Source organism: Seriola lalandi, unplaced genomic scaffold (genome assembly GCF_002814215.2).
Source record: "Seriola lalandi dorsalis isolate HSWRI2012SDOR001 ecotype SW California unplaced genomic scaffold, Sedor1 jcf7180002049685, whole genome shotgun sequence".
NCBI lineage: Eukaryota > Metazoa > Chordata > Actinopteri > Carangiformes > Carangidae > Seriola > Seriola lalandi.
Window position 1 is genome coordinate 3,300 of NW_019520238.1, and position 27,377 is coordinate 30,676.

Consider the following 27,377-nt stretch of genomic DNA (forward strand, 5'->3'; position numbering starts at 1 on the left):
TCATGGTAACTGCATTGCAGCAGATATTGGAACATAGTGCACCTCGCTCTGCAGGATCATAACAGCATGGTTGAAGTGGTGGTGCTCCAGCGTAGCAGAGGTCCCATAAAGCAGAGCGAGGGCTGAGCCCGTCCTGACACACACACACACACACACACACACACACACACACACACACACACACACACAAGGATGAAGAAGAGGGATAACATAATCAGCATTAAGCACATACTGAGAAACAAAGTCAGCTGTTGAGTGTGTTGTAATTCCCTCACCAATTCACTCTGCATACTGTCGCCAACTTATGGCTCAATAATAAAAGAAGCTGGAGAGTCATAACCTAAACTGCAGAAGAAATTCAGCTGTTCAACATTGAGTATGATCGTCATTCAACGTGGAGAAAAAATACTCACGAGAGCCGCGGCTTGTGTTCTGAGGGTAAGGGATGTGGGCCAGCGTTTTAAAGTTTGGGATATTCCATTAGCTTTTGTAATATTTTAGCGCTGCCTTCAGTTTTTATTTTGGTTACTTGTAAGTGTAGTTAATTTTATTTTTATTTGTCATTTCCACAGTAAACATACAGTTATAATGAACATATGTGGTAGTCCTAGCCTAGTGTGCTAATTTGTTTTTCAAATGTTCAGTTTTTTATCTAGTTTCTGTTCTAGTTTAAGTATTAAAGTGACCATGATCATGCAGCATTAGGACAGTAATATGTTTTTCATTGTGTTAGCTCTGTATGCCAACAAAAATGAAAAAATGACAATTAGATAAAAGTGCTGGCTTTTAGTTTAAATTGTGTTCACATCACATCTTGGGTGAACCCTGTAGGACTCGTTGTCCTTTTAATAAATACATACATTTTTTTGTAGAATGAATCTTAAACAAACAAATTTCTTTTTTGGGGGGCCAAACAGTGAAATATTCTTCATTGTCCAACTCAGTCAGCTGACTTCAGTTCAACTTGCTGAAGACCAAAAAAAAGGCAAATAACCCCTGAAAACATCAAGAAGTAAAGATGGCTGCAGTACAGGTCTGACAGAATATTAGCAGGGAACAAACATTGCAAATAATATGACCACAAATATCAAATATGATTTAATCTAAGCTTATGTTAACTTGTCCAATTATTTTCTTGTACCTAAAACTGGGGGACATGTACAAGAAAAGGATGTAATTCCTATAATTTTCATATGCAATGGGGGTAAACTGCATTTAAATCTCATGGTCATTGAAATTTCTATTTGAAGTCTAATATGCTGGAGTACAGAACCAAATCAAAACATTTTTATTTTTCCCAATACATCCTCAATTACAGTTACAGTACACCCACTGATGAAGACGATATACATCTCTATAGACAATAAACTAAAGGCTCTGAAATTCTGTTTCAGAGAAGATGTGTTCATTGTGAAAATCTGCCTTATTGGCTACATATAGCAATTTTACCTGCTGATCTAAATGTGCTCAGAGTCAGCAGTGTTTACAGTCTCTTCGTTAAGCAGACCCTTATATAAGCCTTATACAACTTGCCACTTGACTTGCTGATCTGGGCTGCTACTGCAGACAGCTGCGGTTGGGAAAACACACTATAAACAGTGTGTAGGAGGGAGCATGTTTGTGTCAGGGAGGGAGAGAGAAAGAGAGCGGGAATTGCTTATCTAGCCCCAGTGTAAAAGTGAGGGATTAGTTCCTAATAAAGTTAGGTGAAAATAATTCAGTAAATCAATTAAACTAAAAGTAATTTAGTTAAAATGGTTAACTGAGAGATTAAGATAATTTAGTCATAAATAAGGTAGGATGTAAATAGTTGAATGAGTAAATTCAGATTTTTAATATTTTTTAGGTCTATAATAGATTTGCTAATTTTGGTAATGTTCATTTTGTTGAATATTATTTTGAAAGTTTTTATATATCATTTTCAAGGGGTTTTGTTTCATTTTAACTTAATAGGTGAACACTCTCCAATATACTCCAAAAATCAGACAGTAAACTTTTGTTCCTTTTCATTCATAAGAGTTGCCTGGGGTCAATTATTTATAATATAGTATAGTTGATGTGAATAAATGCTAAGTTTGACAGTTTCTGTAGTGCTTAATAGAGCATTATACGTTTGATTCAAAAATGTCAGCATGATATAGAGTGTTGGGGTGCTGCACTTACTTGGCCTGAAAAGCGTTGTTGGTGCCCCTGTGGTCCAAGTCATGGCACACACAACCTACAATAAGTGCTAAGATCTCCACCTCTGTCAGAGTCTCCTGGAAGCCCGCCGTCTGATTGGCACAGAGGAGAGGAGACCGATGAGAAAACAAGCAAAACACACAGTCTGCGCCCCCACCGCTGCATCTCTTCTTCTCTTATTCCATGACGCTGTGAGGGCTACGTTGAATAAAAATGGAAAACACTCCAACAGCAGCAGCATCCTAAAAAACAGTATCTCCCTATAATGCCAGTGGGACTGCAGTAACACAATCACACAGGGAGATTTATTGCTTGGATGAATGGGTTCTGGAGGCCATGTCCTGAATGAGTCACTATGGGTCATTGTGAGGATAGTGGCAAAGATAGCACGGGCCTCTCATTAAAACACATGGCAGGAGTGTGGAGGGGCCCAGAACAGCTTACACACTATTATTTCATTTCCCTCTGCCAATAATCAATTCAGATGGGACGCCATGCACTAATGCTGTGCTTGATTAAATGAACTACACTGTGCTGTTTGTATAAGAGCTCGTGTGTGTCTGTGTATATGTTAAGTGTGTGTGAGTGTGTTGCCCCAAGGACCCGATAAAGTGAAGGCGTACTGGAACTATATGAAGTAACTCTCTTGGGGTCTCTATTTAAACAAACATCTCTGGTTCTGGCTCTGCACAGAATAGGCTGTTTGTATAGATAGAAATGCAATGAGTCGTCATTTAACTCTCTGTAATCTGAACACAGGAATGCATCATGAACTATCTAACTTTGACAATATCAGGGCATCAATAAGCACTGAAGTTGTACATCTGACATTTCTCACTTTTACTTTGATGAAACTCCAGTTGCTGCAGCTCCCTCTACCTCCCCAATCCGCAGTGAAATAACAGGTATGAAGCTCTTTTATTTGAATAAAAGGACCAACTAGAATGGCACTCTGCAGAGTGCATATCTCCGCCAAGGCCAAACAATCTTTGACTGTACATCTCAACACCATATACATGTCTGATTTTTTACATGAAGATAGATACATTATTTCCTGAGAAATTGCCTGTGCTGAAAAGTGTTGAAACATGCCCTCAGTTGCAATGTTAAGGAAAGCGATAAAAAATAATTCCTGGATCTGCCCCTTTAACTAGATATGCCCCAAACTTTATTTGGTTCTCCCGTGGTCCATGCTCCATCCTTAACAAAGTTTGGTGCAAATTGGTTCCATACTTTTTGTCTAATCCTGCTGACAAATTGACAAAAAACAAACAAACCAACAAACAGACATGGGTGAAAACATAACCTGCTTGGCAGATGCGAGTTCATCTGGTACAGCTTTTTAAAGCCGGTTGAAGCAGAACTAGTTTTAACTCCTTTATATACCAGGGGGTCCTGAGACAATGTGAGAAGAAAAAAAAATTTTCAGACTTTTATGAACTTTTGGCAAAGTATGGGATAGTTTCACCTTTCTGAGTCTCAAACTGTTATTTCATTGAAACAATCTGAGACGTTTAGAGTGGACACCTCTTGTTAAATGTTAAGTGGCCACAATAGACACTGCTTTTTTGTAAGGGTTGGGAACCACTGGTTTGATCCATAACTATGAATTGTATTATTCAGTGTTTTTTTTTTATGTAAAATCTTAAATCTGGAAGGTAACTAGTAAGTATTGCTGTCAGGTGTCAAGTAAATGTGGTGTAAAAGTACAATATTCCACCTGAAATTTGGTAGCATAGAAATATATTGTAGCATAAGAAAAAAACACTCAGGTAAAGCACAAGTACCTCTAAATTGTACTTAAGGACATAAGTACATGCTTGTTACTTCCCACAGTTGTTGACCACCTCCTCATGTGGCAGACTTTTGGTAATGCTGATTTAACGCTAGGATTTATTCATTAAGGCAAGAAGAATCCTTGGAAATTGTTTGAGAGCTCCATCAAGAGCAAATGGAAGTGTATGAACCTTTGCTACAAATTGTCAGTTCTGTGACGCAAGTGTCTCTGACTCAAAACTTAATGATCTACAGTTAGCATGATCTTTACCGTTAGCATGGCAAACATGCACTGGCAGACGTTGAACGCATGTCTCCAGTTGTGGTAGAGGACCATTCTGTAGTTTTTTCTGACAGTCAGCAGCCATCTGCACAGTGTCTGGAGGGGAAGATGGAAGAGAGAGAGAGAGAGAGAGAGAGAGAGAGAGAGAGAGAGAGAGAGAGAGAGATGAGCACATGGGTCGGCAGTTGTCGTGAGGATATCAAAGGAGCAGGGTTCTGGGTAAATTCAGTCAAGTATTCAAAAGGAAATAGACAAAGAAAGTCAGCGGTCTAACCTCATAGTCGATCTTGAATTTCTGCACCATTCCCAACTCCATAAACATTCTCAAAGCAGCCGTTATCATGGCGTCAACATCCAGAGAGAAATCATCAAAGGACAGCTTATCGATGCCCAGCTCGCAAACCAAGGGAATGTTAGCAGCCTTTTTCATCATGGTCGGATAGATACATCGAGGGTGAAAGAGAAATTGAGAATATGAGTTCAGAGAGCAGAGGAGGATGGAGAGGTCAGAGGATGCTCTGCCATTTTCAGATGATACATGGAAATATGGAGACATGCTAATTAAGACTCTGAGGACTCATTCGGAGACGGCTAAGATTAATGAGGGCGAATTTCACTGTTATTTACTTTCAGAGCTCATTGACAAACATAGTTGTGCAGCAGTGATCATCAACAGCTTTTTCTTCCATTATTAAACAAAGAAAAACACATAACACATGTGTGATTCCAATTAACCATATTCATACTGAAGCATCCATGTCTTCTGTCTTCAGTGTGGTCTAATGAGCACAATGAGCAGATATGTCCTTTCTGGCTCGAGTCAGCATTTGTAACGCAACCGTTTCATGCAGTGTAACCTGCATCTCCTTCCAATGAGTCGAAGCTCTCTTACAAACTGTGTTACAGTTTCAGTACAATGCTGTCTGTCTTCCTCTCATGTCTGACAGCCACCAGAGACCAGTGTTTCCCTCACAAATGTTTGCCTGTCAGGTTGGCAGGTATTCTCCTCTCTCTTAATTCACAGCCCCGGGTAACTAAATGTCAACCAGGTTTGTTTGCCGCTGTTACGGCTCCATATGTAGAGCAGTTACGAAAGAAAGTGGGGGAAAGGCAGGGAGCAGAGCACGATGCTGGATGAGGGGGCTGAAAGATCACACAAGCACATTGGAAAGCAGGGTTCCTACTTCACGGTAATGGCCACAGGGGAAAATCCTACACATGAAAGTGCAGGAAAGTAGGTCATATCTATATTTCAGATGTGTCATGCCAATTAAAAATGTAGATATTTTCATTTTTTCATCTTTATAAATAATGCATTGAGAATGATTGCCTATTGATTGAAGTAATCCATTTCAAATACCACAATTAGTTTATTTTCATTGGGGAATTCTCGGCCCATATTTATGCATCCATGCTTCTGTGGAGGAACTAGAGAATGGAGTCTAGAAGACAGACTACCAATAACTCCCCTGTGTTGCCATAGATTTTTTTTCTTTCCCATTAAAATGAATGAGATATTGTTATTTAATTTAAAAAAAAAAAAAACATCTTAATTAAACGGGCCATGAGCAAAACAAACACTCTGTGGTGTAATTTTCAAAGATTTTACCTTGGTGTACACCACAGTTACATTTTAGGCATCAGAGCACTATTGTCTTGCTTTTATGAAGTGGAGGTTTAATAGAATCATAATGCACCTTTAATACTCTTATTTTCTCATGTCTTAATTGAACTGAATATCAGGCCAAGATATTAAGGAGCATATCTACTGAAGTAGGAGAACAATACAATTATATTATGGCAATTATCTGCACCACCAGAGCAAACCTTATAATCACAAATTGTAATACACAGTGTGCATACACACTGCAAACTACAGGAGACACCATCCTGACCGGATCAGAAAATAATCACATGGTTCCTTTTGGAAGGCACTGACAAACGGTCTATTTTGCCATATGAGGACTTGTTGGAATATTCCACTAGGGTGTAAGAAATGGCTCCATATCATCCATCATCCTCTACTTTGTGGAAAAAGTATCTTCGAACACAGTTATTCAGAGTTGCGATGAGCCTTTTAGCGACATTTGTCTGTTATTAAAGGCAAAGCATACTTCATGGCAGAAACAACATGTGCTCCTATGAAGTTTACAGGTGTAGGTGTGCCTATTCATTCCTACTTAAAGTGATGGTTCAGGTTGTTTGACATGGGGGTTGTATGAGGAGCTTATCCATAGTCAGTGTATTACCTGCAGTAGACTTGAGTTAGAGCGCTCCCAGTTTAGAGAAGCAGCCACTGTAAACAGCCCTTTCCTTTGACACTGGATTTTCTCAACTGTTAAACTTCCATATTCCTACACATAAGTGCACTTACACCACGCACTGTATAGTGCCGCAGATCAGCTGTTGAGTCATAAAGGGCTCTTTGACTGCAACATAAAGCAGTGAAAATATTAAAGATTATTACTTTATTATACTGGTTTTTTAGGTGGCCCGTCCATAGCAGTAGATTGATCAGTTTCTTTGTCGGTACTCCTGCCTGCTTCTCCAAACTGGGAGAACTCCGACCCAGACCTTCTGCAGGTAGTACACTGATACACCTTTAATACACATTTGGTGCTCTAATGAGTTCCTCCTGTATTTATGTGGAATTGACTTAAAATAAGCTACAATTCCCATATTCATGATAATGAAGGAACACGTCACCCAGTGGCTCAGTTATGTGTTTTTAAAAATGTAAGTCTATGGCACAGAGGATATAAGATATAGCAGGTTTTGACTACACAGGCAATGTTACTGCTGTTAAAGGATAAGGCTTTAAGAACAAGCAATGTCTTGAGTTGTGACTTTAATATCTGTGTTGAGCTCAGAGTTAAAAAACTGAATCCCCCAGACTACTGTAACTGTTGAGAGAAACAAATGGGTTCACTGAGACAAATGTAATGAAGGCGACTGTGAATATCTGTTACCTTGAATTTGTCAACTTCAGTCTTGGAGCAAGTGGCATGGTAAGACAGAACCTGCAAAATAATGACATCGTGTCACTCAAGGTATTTTTCAACTCATTAAAATAACCAGTAAGAGCTCCAAGAGAAGCACAACTGTGGCTACGGCTGAAAATACTGCACATTTGTATCGCTGCATTTCAGTGGATCTTCCAGATGAGGAAGTTCACACTCACTTCTGGAACAGTCTACAAGAGCATAAATGTCAGCCCTGATTCCATCGCCATGTTCCCTTCATTTCCTGAGAGAAATACCTCGCACAGACCTGCAGTTGCTTATTTGATCATAAACGCTCATGTTTATTCAGTGCTGCCAGAAGCAATGCATCTACATATTAGTGCATTCTGTGTCTCTCCTTTAACTGCTCTATCTCTCTGTTCCCCACTTCTCATATCTTAAAACACAGCTAACTACTATAATGCACCTGGAAGCTTCCTATTGTAATCTAAGGACATACTGTAAAGGCTGAGTAGTGCTGGATGGCTACATACTGCAGGGCAGATGAGGGATTGCTTTTCACTGCTTCTCATTAATTTTCAATAAAACCTTTGTGAGAAGGTTATCTACAAAGAGAGATAAGCACTTTTTTCATGCGTACATTTTTGTGGAAATATGAGTCTGAAAAAAAAAGGAGCCGAACACAAAGGCCCCTGAAAGCAAATAAGTCAGAAGAGGTTTTATGTTAGCCATGCAGAAGCCATTGTTTCCGGAGTTCTGGGGAAACGTTTCATCATAAAGCATATGTTGACTGGAAAGGAAAATAAAGGTATGCCTAAGGAAACATAAACACAGTGAACATTGACAAAAGGAAACTGAAGTAGAAAGCATGGTCAGCGCAGAGTCAACTGAAGTCAATGCCCTCAAGCAGCATTACAGTTTGCATAGTAATGTTTTTGCAAATTTAAGCAAATAAAAAGATTTCTTGTTCAAAACGTGGAAGAAATTTCATTTTCTTTTTTCTTTTTTTTTTCAAAATGTGATATGAGGCAGGTAATCGAATGAGACGTTGTGTTCTTACATCCAAAGCCACAGATTGCTTAGCCCAAGACTTCTTCACCTGGTCGTACATGATGGTGTTGTTGATGCCCAGTCCACAGAAGATCACAAACGCCTGAGAAATGAGCAAAATGCAAAAAACACTCAGCTACAACAGTTTCCTATGCACCGGCAGGATACTTTATGTAAAAAAGATATAGGTGCAAGTGTAATACCTCAAAGAGACGCTGGTCTGCGTCATCAAATGGTTTCCCGTCAAGCCTGTTGAGCACTTGAGCGACACCTGTTACACAAAGCCAGTTTATCCATACAATAGGAATTTATCAGTAAAGTTTTAAGCTTGAAATTGGCGAGGCTCTAGTGCGTATAACCTGCCTCCAATTAAAAGAGGCTCAAACCCACACACTGCATGTCATTGACTAAAATGCATTATTAATGGAAATTAAGCAGAGACACAACATCCTATCATGTAAAAAGCTGTATAAGTATATGCAGAAATTCTACAATAGTATGTGTTGTGTCAAACTATGTTAAAAATGTCAGTAGACACGATGAAAACACCATGCCACATATATTATACTGACACGTGGTTATACAAAATGACATATGTATTGTATATATACTGTATATATTGTCCACAATGCTGCAAAGCCTTTTTATGTGAGCAGTATTTTCTGTTCAGATGGCTTCTTTCATCATCTAATTAGAAACAGAAAAGGCTTTGTTGATAAGGCACAAATATTTAATTGATGACTTTTATTGTTACTGAAAAATTATGCTAAAAGGTAATCACACAAAACATTATCATTTTTATATATCTCCGGGAGGTCAAACAAACCTGCCATACTGACATTTTAATTTCAGTGTGTACCTGGAAATCCACAGAGGTTAAGGGATTAGTGCTGTAGCTGAGAACAATTTTCACTGTGGTGTCATTAGATCTAAAAATCCAGGTCGTCTCAGATCTATTACTGCTCTCTCTAATGAGCATGTAGTTTGTGATGAGTTGTAGCTCAGGTGGCCCAAAGCATAAGCAAAAGAAATGGCTGCTTAGAGCCCTGCGGCCATCACATAGTCTTTAACTACACCATATTCCCACTGTCACAAGTGTTATTTTCCATTATCATAACAATTACCAAAAACCAATATTCGACAACAATTTACAGCATAATCTTTTACATAGATGACCCCACCGTGTTGTGTGGCTGTACGATGCAGCTTATTCACCGGGTGTCGAATTCTGCTTAGATGGTACATACTAAATTATACCAAACAGCCAGGCTCAGCTCAAAGTAATCTTCATAAAGTTGCTGTTTATCATAATGGGACAAGCAGTTAACATGCTTTTTTATTTTTTATAGAACAACAAATTGCTTTTACCCAAAGTGTCTTTTGTCTCTCAGGCGCAATCTACTGATTTTGCACACAAAGCAGAACCTATGCAGGAATGGCTTAAAAAGCAATGTTAATGTCCTGGAGTGGCCAAGCCAGAGATAAGATGTCAATCCAACTGAGAACAGATTCTTTTTTTTCTTTTTATTTAAAAAAAAAAAATCCATTCACTGAGCATGAGCATTTTCCCAGAGAAGAAGGGGGGAAATGTCACAGACTCAAACCTTTAATTGTTGCTCAGCTTCACATATCTAAAACCTCTTCTAAACACCTTCTAAAACCTTTTTAAAAACTTTTTTTTTTTTTTACAGATTATGATCACTGTGAAGCTCACTGCGATCAGGTTTCTCTCACTCACTCACCATCCATCCATCCATCCATCCGTCCATCCATCCATCCATCCATCCATTCATCCATCCATCATCCGTCATCTACACTCAGTCTTCCAGCTGCACCCCGAGTCTATCAAAGGTCTGTCAATAGACAAACCAGCTGAAACTAAATGTACAGATTCACATGTTTAATATGATCATAATGCTGGTCTGAAACTGTCAGCAAGGGAGAGATCTGAATCCTGACCCCACACATTACACAACGGTGAGCAGACGTTTATCAAACTGTAGTTACAATCCTGCTATTGTGGAGTGTTTCTGACCTAAGGCAATTCAGTTAAATAATTAATTTACTTATTTCAAAGTTACCTAGTTGTGATGTGATGAAATTATGAATAAAAAATTTGGCAGTCTGGCTCTCTCTGAATCACCATCCACATCTCCAATTTTTTTCAGCAGTACAAACAGAATCAGAAACAAAATGGTAATTCAGTCTAATTATCAGACTGGCAAAACCAATACTTTTTATAATCGTTTTAGGTATCTGAACCATCAATCATCCCAAAAAAACACAACACGAAGTGCCAGCTACGTTTATTACAGTGAATTTTCACGGCATACTGCAAAAGGAAGCGTTCGAGTTGATTTTACTCACGGTTAATATTTGACATTAAACCTCATCATTGTGGAATATATAGTCACAACAGTATTTCTTGTGGTTACATTCTGAAGGAGCTGGATGTAACCTTGGCAGATGACACAACGACATTTGTTTTTTAAGTGGATGTATCCTTGACTTGAGAATTTAATCTCCTGCTGCTTTGTTTGTATAATGGTTTTTCACTCCAGATCCTCAGGTGCCTCCCACACATACAAACACACACACACACACACACACACACTACATTTCTTTGCCCCTTCACTGTTTCTGTTCTTCCTCTTCTCTCTCATTTGTCGGGGAGACAAATGCCCTTACACCTACGCAAAAAAAAATGTATATGTGAGCACACACGGACATCACACTCACACATACACACATACAGGTCTTAACCAACTATCTGCAGCAAATATGCTGACCACTTTGCACTCAAATAAGACTAATGACTTCCTGCATGAAATCTCAATGGACCAGGTGGAGTTGCTGTCATTGCTCCTCCTTGCAATATCCAGCACCAAAACCAGGCAAGGGATCAATGATTTTTTTTTTTTTGAGTGTCAGTGTGGTGTCGGCCTGGGCCTGATTCACAAAGCACACAGTCAGAAGAAGGGAACCTCCAGGTGCAGAGTGGTGCTGCAGCACGGATCGAATCACACACATGCAGCCACAGCTGAACGTACGCTCAAGCTTCCCTATTGTCTACTATGCAGCATAAATGGAAGAAGTCAAATCAGAAACCTACGTTATGAGTGCATGTGAGTGCTGTATGATGTTAGTGCTGAATATGTACTGTACACCTCCATTATACGTACAACATGTAGCCAAAAGTATGTGGACAGCTCTCTTTTGGTTTGTGGCTGTTTTTCATGATTTGATCCCAGTTTGAGGAGGGTCCTTCACTGTTTCAACATGCCTGTGCCCATGTGAAGAGAGAAGTGGTTGTCCCAGTTTGGTGTGGAAGAACTGGATTGGCCTGCACAGAGCCCTGACCTCAGCTACATCCAACACCTTTGATGAGAGCTGAAATGCTGACTGCGAGCCAGTCCTTATCACCCAACGTCAGTGACAGCACCACTAATGGCAAATCCCTGCAGCTGCATACTTGTCCTCATACTTTTGGCCATATAGTATATTGCATCTCTCTAAATTTAAAGGTCCCATATTTTACACTTTTACAGTGTTTTTATTTTTTAAGTTTTTGATATCCATAAAATCTTTGTGGTTTTAAGTACCAAAACGATTTCAGTGTAGTTTTACATCTTCTCTCTCAGGCTTCTCTCTGGAGCTCTAGCAACAACAGGTTGGTGAGCCAATCAGAAGAGAGGCTCTGAGCCTCTGAGACTCTGAGTGATTGAATAAAAATGTAGCAGATTACAGGTAAACACTCATAGAAAACAAAAACTGCAAGATTGGATGGTGGGTCCAGGTGGGCTGGGCTTGGGGCATGACTGAGACCAGTGACTGCTTTGTTGTGACATCACAAAGTTACAGAAGTCCGAACGGCTCATTTTAAAGCTCAGTTTCTGAATACAGGCTGTGTGCATTTCTCTGTGGACTGAGCACTTTGATACTTTCACAGTATTAATATAGAACCTAGACCTGCTTTATAATCAGAAAAGACATGGAAATCTCACTTCATACAATATGGAAAATTTAATCTCCTTTTTAACATGTGCAAATGTCATAAATGATTAATGTTACATTTATATATCAAGTAAGTTCAGGGGCAAAGGAAACACTGTTAACTTACCAATGATTTGGTGGTTGCTGTTCCATATAGGAACACAAAGCACAGAGCGGATGTGGAAGTCCGAGAACTGGTCTGCCTAAAAAGAATGAGGGTGCAAATACAGTATGATATGACACCATCCATCCTCATAGAAAAAAAAAAAACACATTCCCATGCACTGTGCTCAGCATTATACTCTGGTTTTAGCTTTAAGTATAAGTGAAAACCTCAACAGAAATTTTCCCACATCACAAACAAGCAATTTTAAAACATCGCCAGCCGGTTGCCTTTCTGGCCAGCCAGGGGCTAATGGTAGTGCCATAAATGAGTACACATTGTCTGTGTTTCTGCCACTGCTACTTAAGGTTGATCATGTCAAACTTTTGCTGCTTGCAGCTGGATGCAGAGCAGACTGCTGTGCTAGCCGCTGTTCTGTTTAGATCTATGCAGCATCAGCACCGTTCCCTGTGGTCGCCTCATCCTATGGAGATCAGTTAACAGCTGACAAAATGCAAAACTGGGTAGTATGTAATTTCTCACCATGTAATGCCAATAAGACATGATTTAATGCTGTTTATTTATTTATTTTTAAAATCAAAAGGCAACTAAGACTTTATGTTTGGTCTTGAAGACATTTCCAAGAGGCTTCATCCGTTCTACTGACTGGTGGCCATTTTAACATGTTTGAGCTCTCCATGAGATCACATGTGGATCATTAAAATCAGACGAGACATCATGTGAGAGTCCAATTAATAAAGGCGCAAATTGTTATAAAACCATCTTGAATGTAATGTCAAGACAGCAACATAAACTGGTAAACAGCTCAGGGACGGATGTTAACAGTTTGACATTGATGTTCCTCAGTTTGAAACCATCTGTCCCCCCAGTGAAATGTACACTTACAATGTCATTCTGACGTTGCTTTTCACAGTAATTAATAAATCCCCTGTCTGACCTCACTCACTTGCATGTGACGTAAATGTGCGAACATCCCACAGTGGTTGAAAGCGCCGCAGCAGCCTGTGGAACTGAAGCGGCCTCTTAAAACGTCTTCAATACCAAGCACTAAGTCTTGTGTTGACATCTTACTTGTAGATATAAATGATACCTGGATGACATCATTTTACTCAAATCACATCCCTGTGACGTCAAATGTGAAAGGAGCATTACTGTGATTACCTCAGCATCAAAGCGAGGATCCTGATAGGCGTCGCTAATGTTCACGGGCAGTCCTGTGGATGCCACCAGCTCTGCGATACTGTTGTTGATCAGCCAGTCTGAGTAAGATGATTTCTCCATACTGTCTTTGAAACTAGGGTCAGAAAATAAGAGGGAAAGATGACGAAAGAAAAAGAATAGGAGAAACAGTGTGGAACCAACACACACTTTAGCTGATAACTTTGTTATCATTTCACTAAAAAAATGCCCTTTTATTGTATTCAAGAAAAAAAATGTTTTATTGTCTTTCACACCTGAACTGCAAGCTTGCAAAAGGCCACTCTTATTTCTCCATGTGGAGCCTCTTTTGACTTGCATTTAATGAACTTCTCATACAGTAGATATCGGTAAGCTTCTCCTGCAGCTTATGAAGTACTGGAAAGTTAATTGTGTGATTGTCTTGCTCATTGCCAGTCGCTCCCACACACTGCCACAGAAGCACTTGCAGCCCTGCTCAGGCTTCCCATTCACATTTATTGCAATGGGCTGTCACTGACTTTTTACCTTTAAACACAACCAGGTAAATGTTCAGCATCGCTCATTTTGTCTTTCAACATTATACTAAAGATGGAGAGACACTGATGTCAGATCTTTTGAATCCCTTTGATCTAGTGATAACGGCTGTGTGTGGATGTGAAACCCACAGTGAGGCATGGAATAAACCTCATAAGTGAGATGGCAAGATACCTCACCTCCTTTTTCTTTCTTTCTTTCCTCTTCATCCCCTCTGTCTCTTTTGTGTGTCGTGTCTGTCATTTAGCTGCCACAGACACACTAGCTCAACATTAGCCTCCCCATGGGGGCGGCAGGGGATTGTAAGTCACATTATAAAACCTACAGTACGCCTCGCCTTTTGACACCAAATTTAGTCACCTAATTACACACATAAATCTTGCACAAGAGCTTTTCTTATTCAGATGTGAACCTATAGGAAGACTAGGGTCATCATGGAGATACTGTACTTTGTGTGGCTTTTTATAGAATTTGTGACACCAGAACCACAGATCAGAAGGGAGCTTGTTTAGTCAGAAACTCTTGGCCAGTCAAGTAAACTTACATTCCCTTGATTACTACTCGACTCTCACTATTGGTATTTCTTGTGTTAGGATTATTGTTGCAGCTATCACTACTGACTTGAATTGACTGCATCAGTTATGGCAAGTGTAAGACTCTGGGGATAATTTGTCTTCCTTTCAGGGTTGGTTTCCATCCATAAACATCCCACACAATATTAAGCCTCTCTTTCGCCACTCAGCCATGCCTAGCAGTGGTGAAAAGCTGCAAAACCCAATTAATTAGGGCTCCTACAGTATGCCTTCTATTCAGATTCAGCATATTACTCCCACAGCACTAAAGAATATTCAATTTTTATACTTCCCTTTTTCTTTTTTTTTGTCCTTGATGGAAGCTTTACAGATTCAAGAAGGTTATGTGCAGTATTTACAGGTGGCGTCGTGCCAGAGGCAATCAAAGGTGGAGATGTGGTTATTTAGTGAAAAGGTTACTGGTGTGAAAAGATAGAAAACTGAAAGAAAAGACATGTTTTTTTTTTTGTTGAGTGGATTTTAACACTAAACATCATACATACCTGTTTTCAGTGTCTGCACTACACTTAGGGGACAGAAGCTCAAACGACTTGGTGAACTTCACCACCTGAGAGATTTGACACAGAAGAAATTAAAAAAGCTGTTGGAGTGTTTACTGGTAAAAGCTAAGACAGACAGAAAGAACAGACATACACATGCACACATGTACAGACTGATAGACATACACACTGCCAGACAGCAGAGAGAAAATCAGTACCGGTGACTCAATGTCCTCCAGCAATTGTACAGAGCAGCGCTCGCACTTCAGCAACGTCTGGGCACGGTGCATGATCTTCCTGACAATCTTCTCCAGGTCAGTCTGTTCTTCAAATAGGTCATTGACTACCTCCAAGAGTGCCTGAACACCAACAAGAGAAAAAGATACCACTGGCATTATTCTCAACAATCTGAACCACACACTGTTGTTAAACCCAATGAATAAGAAATCATGTCAGCAAGTAGTAATGTGGACCCTTTAAATAAAGTTCTGCCTCTCTCAGCTGTTATAGCATGATTATTATTATGATCCTTAAACCATAAACCAAGAGGATGATATAACATGATTATTCCCCCAATAAAAGTAAATTAGGCCCTTTATCTAAGGCAGTGCCGATCCAATTTTAAACACGAGCACATCAAAAACATTTGGTATAAAGGGTGCTCTCCTCATTCCTCTTCTCTGTTCACTGAGTTGTGTTCTCATTATGTTCTCTTCCATCACAGATCAATGTGTGACATGAATTAGTGCATCTCTTAACATCCCCTAGGAGATTTAGATCATGGAACAGGCCCTCATCTGGATACAGGCCCATCCCCCTCTACAGTTCCAGAGAAAATGTCCATGCAGGGCTGCATGCTGCTCCGTGATCCCCACTGCAGCGGCAGCAAGTGCTGATCAATACTCAGCCACAATGTCAGCATCAGGGGGGAGGAAGTAATGCTGATCCCAGGGATGAGGGGCTGGGGGGTTAGGGGGGCTATTATCCTGGTTAGGTCTGTGGCCCTTACCCGACTCCTGTCATACTCCTTCCTTGAGGCAGCAAAGAGCTGGGCATTGGAGATCGCAATACCACAGAATGGCAGGTACATCTGCAGCACCTGTGGACATATTGAACACTGTCAGTATTGAGTTACATACAGAAAAAACAGGGTTAAACAATGTAGGATTTTAAAAAATGGGCTTTTTGCAAATATTTTATGAAGATGTTTTATAAGAAACACTGAATGTAAACATAACTTTTGTTCACAAGAATACTCCACAGGGCACCTTTAAAGAAGCTATTTGTAAGTTCTGCTGCTGCTGAATGTGGTTTCTTACGGAGAACAGGTGGTGGTGATTGTATAATACAAGATGTTATAATATGCTACAGTGAGGCTACAGTGAGTCGCTATCAGAAAATGACAAGACGGGCTGGAAAGGGTTAGCGGGCTAGCTGGTTAGCATGCTAAGGTCAGTAGAAGAAAAGAAGTGATAGAAACAAGAGATAACATTGGCATTGCTTTCCACTATTGGGGGCAATTCTTGGCGAGTAAAGGAATGAAGTTTGTTGCTGAACTCGCATCATTTCTCATTTTCAAACTGCTTAGAACTGGCTATATAATTATAGCTATTTGGAGAAAAAAAAAAAAAACAACAAAAAGTGAGTGAGTAATACTTTCATCCAAGAAAAACTTAGCTTTTGAACTGGAACAAATAAGAAATTGCCTTTCATTGGCATCATTACTTTCTAGGACAAATAAATCAATTCAACTGACATTTTACCATTTGACTGAATAGTCAGACTTACTTGTGCCGTGGGCTGATAATATAAATTCCATATAAATTCACTCATATTTTCTTCACATAAATAATGTAATTACTTGATGTGGCCTAATGACTATAGTTAATATGTATCCTGAAATCGAATCAACATCTCACTTGTTTGGAATTGAACTACATTTCTTTTTTTCTCGCCACTCTTGATTCATAATGAACAGCAATATGCAAGCAACCTCAACACAGAATGTAGGCTGAACTGTATTTGACTAAAGACAGCCAGGGCATTAACACACAGGTTTAATTCTATACAACTACAATTACTGTACAGTTTGGCCTTATCTGAGAGACACTCAGCGCCCATACCATGGAATCAAGTAGAATTTAGGTTGTGTGCTTCCTTACTCTGCCTCTTTGTTTAGTTATCTATCTTTAGCATCTGGCTGCTGTGTAAACAATACAATCAGTACAACAAACCCACTAATATTTACCAGCCTCCAGTGCAACCTTAGGGTAGGGACACTACAACAATACATGAATGGGAAGTTACTCAGCTGTGGCTGCTGATACAGGGATATCTCTCTCACCTTTCAGAGCAGATAATATATCAGTTACTCATCAGCCACAAATAAACATGTAAGGAACACAGTCCTATAGCACTGTGTTGAAAATGTGATGCTTGTACCACTGACCTGCTCAAAAAATATTCACAGCCTTGACTTAGCCCCATGAGGAGTGATGTCATGTACAGTTGCAGTTACAGGAAAATAATTGACTAATATTGGCTATTTTTATTAGTTTGATATGCTTGAGAAGAAAATACACAATGTGTGTTTAAAATATATTAATATTTAAGTATGATACATTTGGAGCTTACTCCACACTTACAATTGAGTAATGCATTCACATGGCAACCTGACAACTCTAATTGCTGGGTTCACGATCATTATAGACCTAAAATGACATCACAGACTGGGAGAAGCTGAGAAAACCTGCTCTAATTGTTATAGTTTCTCTTTACAATCAAACAGATCTCCTGGGTTAGCTTAATTTAATGTATCACTCTGTATTTCAATGGTAGTATGGGGCTATCTGAATTTAAATAGCATGTTGGCTCCAGCAAGAATGCATTGTTTATACTAAAGAAAGACTCAAATGAGTTTTACTTTGAAGGACCGCAATGGAATAAGCCATTTGGCTTTATTGTGTTTTTATCCTCAATGATTGTAACTACTGATAGACAAGATATGGTATCGTACTTATATATTAGTGCATTCTTAAACATCAAATAAATTCAATCAATCAACAACATCAAAAATAGAATTATTCTGCTCTGGCATGTCACACTGATGTGCACATTGTGGTACTGTTCAGAATTATGCTCAGTGCAAATTAAATCACTAAATTAAAATAATTTCTAATCATAACATGATATAAAATATTACTCTGTCATGCTAATGAGTAAATTAACTTAATGCACTTCATTCAGTCATTGTACATAATCAAGTGCCTTATGCAATTGTTTTCAGACACAGAAAACAGATGATGCTGAGCAATAAGCTCATACATAATGTTATTTCAGCTGTCCTTTGGAATTCTCTAATAATGATCTTCCAGAAAGGCAGTGGCCATCAATAGCCCCAGCAGGAGCAGATTCATTAGCGAGCTGGACTTTGGGGATCTGGCTATGGATCTGCCTGTGGAACTAACAGGCAAACCCAAGAAAAGCACTGCTTTCTCTAATTACATTCTGTCAGGCAGGCCATTATACAACGTTGCATTACAAACAAGACGTTTTTGCCTGTGGACTGATCAGTAAAGAGTGGTTTAATAACGAAACTAACTGGCCAAGGCCTCAGGGACAGTCAGTTCCTCTAACCTCAGTGACTTCCTTTCACACAACTGGAATTTCATATTAGGCAAACCAAGATAAATTACATAGCCAACACTTTCCTTCTCCACTTACCCCGTAAATAACAACTACTAGTTGATTTTTAAAAAAAAACTGTGCACACTTTGCACGAGTGGTAAGCTGAAGCCATTGCTGTTTTGCCAAGAATCGCTCTCAGGAAAAAAAAAATAGAAGCTCTCCATTTTCTCCAATCTCATATGGGTCTCCCCAGCTTGTGTCAGCAAAGTGCATAGCAGTTTTACAAATACACTTAGCAATGATTGCTTCTTTTGAAGGTGACATCAAATATCTATGCAACAGTAATCTACACCCCTACAAATTTCAAAAAGAATGTCACCGTTATGTATTCAGAACATGAATTTGTACATAAATAGCAACATGAATAACGTGTAATAAAACATACTTCAAATGAGGTGAAAATGAATGATCCCATTTCCCTCCTTTCTGAAGTATTATGATTTACAAATCATAATTTCATACAAACAAACTTAAGCATTTGATATATACTGAATTGACTGGCTGTAATCTATGGCTATTAATACAACACAGTTAATAAACACTGTACCACACCAGTAGTGCTGTTCAATAGCCATTATCCATAAATAATTAAATTGTTCTTCACATCGCAGGTACATGGAAAAAAGCCAGGCGCAAAAGAGAGGTCACAATAACTAAGCAGCAGGTGTTGCGTCAGTGCAGTAACATCAACACAGATCAAGTTTTGTAAACACTTACTGCTCCTCAAATGAATTTTCTTGTGGCCATTAAGAATGCTGTAAACTTTTCTACTGGATTTATGAAACCTTTCAAACTACAATGACTCTTTTGAGGTTTTCTTGTACTTTGTAAACAAAATCTTAGAAAGAAATATCTCCTTACTCTCAAAAGATAAACCGTGGTATGATTGGTGATTTGGGACACATACAGCAGGGTTAAAAAAAGAAATATATGTTTATATTACTTACTTACTTATGGAAATTACTGAGCAATCTAAGTAAAACTGCCCCTATCTTGTATTAGGACCGGACCAAACAGTTACAGTTGATTTAGTCACTGAATTTATTCGCGAAGACATCAAGGGAACTGTATTGGCACCTCTTCTGGCAGTGATACAAAGTTGTTTACACATGCTTAATTAATCTCTGAGAAAATTAGCATCATCAATTAACTTCAACAATTCTGAATTACGTAATGAAGGAATTTACTAATTAACAGTAGAGTGTAGCTGCACAATGTATATTCTGTGTCTGTGTCAGATATAACCAAGCAACCTATACAGATTGCTTTGAGATGTTCTCTGTGGCAATTGCTAAGAACAATGATTGTACAAAACTGTGACTATAGGAGGTATTTATTAAGGTATTATATATAGAAATGTACTAATCAATTAGCAGATCTACCAACAATGTAATATTTAATCTCATCTTTTTGACTCTTGAGCTATTTTGACTTGGAAGAACTGCAACTAACAATTTATAGTATGTCATTTGTCGACATTAAAATGTCGAAAAATGACTAGACCTGTGTAATATATATTATTTGAGTTGTGTACTTACATTATCCCAAATGTTTCTAGCGATTCTCAAACCTAGAGAAATACGTGATTTTAATCTGTAATGGTACAATTTGGTCGCATGTCAATGGCATCATATCCATGAGCGTGGGTTGGAGTTGTGGTTGCCTGCCAGAAGTTCAAAATTGACTTTTATCTAGTTTTAAGCCACATGCACTTTTTACACCTTGGTCGTTTTCAACTTTACATTTTAACCGGATGAAAGATTTTAGTATGGCTTTCAAAATATCAGAGAAAAAAGCCAGACAAATGTTTGGCATCTCAGCTCCCAGCTGCTGAGACCTGGAGATGAGTGCAAGCGAATTTCTGATTTGAGTGGAACGTGAAACTGCTTCATTTGTTTACCGGTTTTAATCCCCTGGTTTGTTTGTTGTGGATAACTCGGCTGCCGGTAAAAACGTGCTAAATGTCTGGTTCATAACTTATTAAAGACAAAAAGGTAAGCAATCTCAGTTTCCAGCTACTCCAATACGTCATGTGTTCGCTGAAAAGCGTCGCTGCTGGCCTATGCAGTCAGCTAGTCAGAAGGTTTATGGGGGATGTCTTTCAGACACTCAAACCAGATAACTGAGACTCACATGACCCCTGACCTTGCGTTCTACTATATTTTCATACGGCCATCTGAGGAGTTCACCACGTATTTAAAAATGTTTAATTTTAATTTCATTCTTATTCCTATAAAACATATTTCTGCAATTACTTTTTGCACAGTGAAGCTAATATGGACCAATAACATCAGTGAAAAAATGCATCGGCCAGGCCTTCATCCACAGACAAAGGCAAGGACTAAACTTAGTGCTTTCTCCACAAACAATGCCGCTATTCCACCCAGAGAGCTGCCCACTCAGATCTCATAATTTGTTGTAGTAGGGTTCGAAGTCCTACTCTGGCATCCCCCATGGCACATCTTAGGGTCCACCCATTTTTTCCTCTTTTGTTTATTTGCAAATGAAAAACAACTTTGCGTTCCACTGGGTTGCTAGGGCTATAATAAATACAAGATAACAGACAAGGAATCAAACTCGGTACCCACTTGGCCAGCTATAGCTCAGCCCCTTAATCACCTGTATCACCCCCTCTATCTGTTCCACTTTGAGAGGCCAGACAGGTAGGTCTGCCTTTATTGTTTGGGACCCCCTCTGTACAATATCTCATCCACTTTGTTGTTGCCTCAAAGCTTTTCACACAGCAACACTTCATAGGTGCACTTCACCAACGTACATATACAACATATTCTCATGAACATCTACCGCATACTGGGCTCATATTGCAAACGTTCTATTTTTTCAAATCTCTTGATTTAAGTGGATTTTTGTGCCTTTTTGTGGTCATATAAAGAACTCTGCAATGAAACCAGTTTGGTATATTACACTGCATAAATTTGAGTTCTGATCTGATATCCTCCAGGAACGTATTAAAAACATGAAGATTCCAAGAAGAAATTGTCTTCTCTCTTCTTTAACTGTAGATTTACATTGGGAAATTGTGTAAAAGTGGCTATTACAGTATTGCTTCGAGCCAATTTGACAGGAAGTTTGGCAGCCAAAGGGGGCACAGCGGTGAGGGGAGAATGGTATTTGCCAATGAACTCACGCAGATGTTAAACTATTTTGGCAGATGGAACCTACATGGGGGAACTCACATCTTATTAAGAGAAAATTATGAAAATGCCTACCTGTGGATAATACATTTCATGTAAAATGTATTAAAGGGCATGCAAAGTGAAAGTAAAGCTAAATCAAGATAACAATGCAAGATGTAGAGATAGATGATGAGGTCAGCTTATACACTTAAATTAAGGCAATGGGTATATTCCTCTATAGATAATGAGAATGCAATTATACGTGAGTTAAACCATTATCCAAGGTCTCCAAAAGATTCCAGTCCTGCAGGGATCAACAGAACACAATTAAGGCAGCGTGGGATTTAAAACCAGCCATATAATGTGTTTAAATATCTTATAAGGTTTCAGTACGTAGTGAACAACATTTGTTTTAATAAAGGTACACTAAAGTCTCGGATAACATCTCCTACTGCAGTATCATTTAATGCTTTGAATACTGTCATATATTTTCTTATTACAAGGTCTTCCATAAAAGCAGAGCTGCAGCTGTGCTGTGCAGCAAGCTTACTGTGATGCTAGTATTGCATTTCATTACTAATTCAGCTGTAACCATCCCAAGCATTTGTGTGATGTTAATGCAATGTGAAACGTGTACTCAAAACAAGGGAAAGGAAAAAGAATTCCTAATCTCCATCTGTTATAAAGAATGGATCGACTCTAGAGATGTAATTTTGACAGTAGAGATAGATAGAGTAGAGCTTCACTGGAGAAAAACATACTGTAAATAAAAAAACTACACCCATTTGCTACACTGAAACCTAACTCTACAGTAAACGCACAACTAGTTTTGTGCTTTCATGTTTTATCTTTTCTACCCTTCAGGGGCTAGTAGCTGTAATAAGAGAATAAGTCAGTGTATGTGCTTGTCACTGCCTTTCTGCTACATCTATTCAAGTGTGCCGATGGACAAACACATGCTCCCCATGCCTCTCTGATGATGGTAATAAGGCAAATAAACAATCATTCAGAAACAGAGAACTATCTGGATCAGTGCAACATAACACCCCACCTACTGCTTTAACGTACTACAATATATTTGTATAATCAACTTCATCCAATAACATCTGTGGCGTTCTGTTTAGAGGTCAAGCTGATTCATACAATAGTAAATTGTAGTCATCCAAGAGCATCTGTTCACAAATGTGCACCAACTGTTCTCCATTTTTGTCCCATGCAGGTACACACATTCACACCTGGAAGCTGCCTAGCACCAGTCTGATCTGTTGCCTGCCGAGCAGCTCCACTGGAATGGTTGGGGTACCCCACACTCCACCACAACTCCTGCTGTGCCTGGGTTAATTCTTTTTACATAAATGATGAAATCTAAATGGCAACACTCAATTAAAGATGGACATTCACCACATAAGTAAAGCGTTAACCAATTAGAGATTCTGAACAGCATATATAAAGTTGTTATTCTTGGTGACATTACAAAGTCCTGGGCCTTTGGAAGATACTGCCTTGCAAAAGGCGATGTTCTGAGTACTGAAAATTGGATGATGCTGAGAGACAAGCTATGACCCAGCTAAAAACTGTGCACTGAGACATTGTCTAAGGGCAAGTGTGCTTCACGTCTGACAAGTCAGTTGGATGAATTCTTTAAATAATAAATATTAGTTACATTCAGACTGGAAAAAAGGAACAAACAGAGAGAGCGAGCAAACATTATCTGCTGTTTATCAGACACCATGTATGAAGTTAGTGTTGCTTGTGAAATAATGCAAGAGGAAAAAAACAGATGTGAAAGTATAGCATGAGCTACATTTAAACTCTGAGGACAATATGCAATGTGGACAGCATCCCACATAAGAGTGCTTATCCATTTAATGAAGGTATTGCTTTTTCAGTGTTGTCACAGAAAAATATTGTTACTGACACGACACATTAAGTCTGATTTAAATATAAAATGAATAATTAATATTTCTTTTTTTTATTCACTCTCCTACCACTACAATACAGTGCTGTCCTGCCAGTTCCAATTTTCATTGTACCTACATGAAAAATGATTTGAAAATACTGTATTGCTCTCTTATTGTGAAACTACACACATAATATAATTCATATTGATTTGAAATATTTTTTTTAGATTACTGTGAAAAAACAACAATGTAGTTTAGCAAACAGATATGGTAACACTTGCAAGAAGCTGTCATCCATCAGTCATAATTAACAGCAGTGAATGAATGTGCATGTTTGTAGGCCCCAATGCAAATCATAACATACAAAAGGGACAAAATATGAGAAAAATCCCCTTTTTACTTCAGAGAATTCCATCTTTAATATATCTGCTATTGCAAATGTAAGAATATAACAACACTGAGAGCAATGAGAAACGACTGTTCACATCAATACAGCCCCGCTTCAGTTGTGTACCACTAACAAGGCAAAAACAGCATTCGCCCTAAAAAAAAAAAGAAAAAGAGTGCCATCTTTGAAATGCCACACATGAATCATGAAGACAATGAGCATTTACTTCATGCCTACACTTTCCCCTGCACTTCACTTCCTTCGGCTGCAATAATAACAAGCCTACTGTAAGAGTCTAAGGCCACGCCAGCAGCTCAGTAAAGCTGTGTTTGGGCACCACTGTGGCTAAGTGCTAATCTCAGCATGACAACATGCTCACAATGGCATTGCTAACGTACTGATGGTTAGCAGGTGACGTTTACCACGAACATTTGCTATTCATGCGGATGGGAATGTCATTATTTTTGCAGATATTTGCTCATAAACCAAAAAAGTGGACAACTTCAAATTTACCTGATGATTACAGGAAAAGTCATCACCAAAGTTATTACATCTTATCTAGTGAGGAAAATTAATGCCTGTGCCAAATGTAGTGGCAATTCTTTGAAGGGTTGTTGGAACATTTTACTAATTTAAAAAATGAGGTGGTTCTAGATTCAAAGTCAGGGGATCACCAACATTGTTGTTTGTGCCAATTAACAAGGTAGATTTGGAGCTAGAGACATTTGTAGAGACATACAAGCTGAAAAACATCAACATCATGATGGAGCTATAGATTAAATAATATCAGTAGTCATTGTGATTCATCCTCTGGGGAGCCTGAATATATGTACAAAATCTCTTTGCCATGTGAACCAAAGGGGCCGACCAGACAACCGACATTGCTATCCCTAGTGCCATGCCACAAGTGTGTCTAAAAATTGTGAGCAGACTAACAAACTGTCATGGAAGTCTTCCAAATTTAACACACAGATAAGAGAGGAGGGGATAATGACTGTTTGTGAGAAAATACAAAATCAAGAAAAACTAACACAATTTTCTTGATAAATTCTGCAGGCATCAGGATACTGTAGCATGTGATACTCAACCTGCATTTTTACTCACAACCACAATAATGAAATTACCTTTTCATCGTCTTCAGTGAAGAGTTCTCCACTCGAAGTCTTGTTGATGGCCTGAGCAACTCCAATGATCTCTCCGTCACTGTTGCGAATGGGCATGCACAAGAGAGACTTTGTCTTGTACCCTGTCAGCTTGTCAATTTCATCACTGAACCGACGATCCTGCAATACAGGAACAGTATTAAACAAAAGACACGATGTAAGCACTCACTGCAAAAATGCACTTTTCCCTTTTCTTTTCAGATGACAGTGCATTAGTCCACGTCTTACTAACAAAACAAGTCTAAGATAAAGGCAGTATGACAAACATCAGCATGGTTTGAGGTTTTGCTCTATAAAAATGTTGCTTGGACAAGTGTTGGACTTGAAGTGCTGCTGCTGTGATTGGACAGCAAAGCAATGCAACTCTTCAGTAAATGTTTGGTCAGGCAAGAAGAGATCTGCTCAGGCTTCTCTTCTGTTCTGAAAAGCAGCTGTTGACATCGTTTGGTGTCTTTGCTTCTTTAATGTACACTAGTATTACCTTACTTTTTTAAACTCATTGTAAACTACATAGAGGGAATAACGCTGCTCCATTATTGTCCTTTTTGTATTAGTCAGTGATGTTTTGTGTGAACCTGTATCTTGGCACAAGCTGTGTCCAGCTGACTGTTGTTGGTGTTGATTACATACACTCAGCTCTGCCACACAGTTTGATTGATGATCAATTAACTGGGACAGATAAAACGACAGACTGAAAGAAAATGATCTGTCTCTGTCTCTGTCTCTCCCTCTCCCTCCATCTCTCTCTCTCTCTCTCTCTCTCTCTCTCTCTCTCTCTCTCTCTCTCTCTCTCCCATGCAAATACACGCACAAAGAGGAGCAAGCACCTGGTAGGCGTCCGGAATGTTCACTGTCTCTCCATGTTCAGCCACGTACCCGATGATCCCTTTCCCCCACGGAACTTGAACTTCATCTGAATTCATTGAGGGTAAAACTGTGGTTCCTGCATGCACGTCAAAGAATTTGGACACTAGTGTTTTCTTGTTTCCGGTTCCCTCCACTAAAAACAAGGAGCACCGGTCTGCATCCACCATAATGCAAACAAACACCAGGATTTTGTAGCTGAGACTCGTTAGATCCAAGTCGTTAGATATGTCTTTTACAAGCTCCAGGAAAAACTCTCTTTCGTTGTGTTCTTTGAGGTAATATTTAAAATCCACGGCTGTGGACGGGTACTGGGGGATGTTGACTCTGGACTCCAGCAGTGCGCTCAGTATGTGCGCAGTGGTCGGGGGCAGAGAGCTCGCTTTCCTCAGCAGAGCTCTCCTTCTCATGCTCGTCAGCGGCTCCTGGGCCCTTGAGTTAACATGCTCGTCGTATGTCCTGTTGACATTGATGGCCTTTGATCTAGCGAAAGTTTTGCGCAGCTCCTTCTGCGAGGCTCTCCGTTGCAGACCGTCACATTTGCTCGCCCAGCTGTCCTTGCAAGCGTTGCTCTTCTCTTCCCTCGGCTCGGCGGGAGCAGCAGCTGCCGGACTTTTGCTCGCCTGATGATTCTTGAGCCATTTCTCCACCATGCTATAATTCCCCTTTCTGCTCAGGTAGTCCTCGAATAACTCGGGATGCGAGTCCAGAAAACTTTCCACGTCAGAGAACACCATATTTGGCACTGCCATATCTGTTCTTCTGATGGTTCTCAGTGAACCAAATCCATGAAGTCGCGCAGAGAAATACCATCTATGAGGCTTTACTGAGGGTTAATGCAGAGAATCGTGTAAATACCATAACTTCCAAGATGCAGATGCTGGAAACACCCCTGAAGCTCTGGCTACATATCCAGTTCCCACTCTGTGGGGAGAAGGATGGAGACTCCCTTTGCGCACCAGTATAGCCCTCCACAGCATCTCCACACCGTTCACTTAATTTAAGATCATTAAAGCGGATCCAAGCAAAGCAGCGTGGAGGCAAATTCAGGTTCAGGTGTAGACTTCCACAGGCATAGGGAA

The 27,377-nt window shown here is 39.4% G+C and overlaps 1 protein-coding gene across 1 annotated transcript; it reads right to left on the reverse strand.

Moving 5' to 3' along the window:
* pde11a (phosphodiesterase 11a) lies at window positions 1–27,377 on the reverse strand. The gene is made up of 14 exons (XM_023398661.2): window positions 26,259–27,377; window positions 25,393–25,551; window positions 16,165–16,254; window positions 15,374–15,514; window positions 15,159–15,223; window positions 13,532–13,664; window positions 12,374–12,449; window positions 8,457–8,524; window positions 8,264–8,356; window positions 7,210–7,260; window positions 4,515–4,661; window positions 4,229–4,336; window positions 2,164–2,273; window positions 1–133 (listed from the first exon to the last, which is right to left on the reverse strand). Exons 1-14 carry the CDS (start codon window positions 27,045–27,047, stop codon window positions 1–3), a joined length of 2,163 nt encoding a protein of 720 aa, XP_023254429.1. The 5' UTR covers window positions 27,048–27,377.

Bases quoted from the DNA above. Each gene is read 5' to 3' on its own strand.
- pde11a (XM_023398661.2), bottom strand. From the start codon at position 27,047: ATGGCAGTGCCAAATATGGTGTTCTCTGACGTGGAAAGTTTTCTGGAC. The intron at 15,515-16,164 runs GTAAGGGCCACA...GTTGGTGTTCAG, and splicing joins AGGAGTATGACAGGAGTCGG to GCACTCTTGGAGGTAGTCAA. The intron at 4,337-4,514 runs GTTAGACCGCTG...CTTCCCCTCCAG, and splicing joins AATTCAAGATCGACTATGAG to ACACTGTGCAGATGGCTGCT.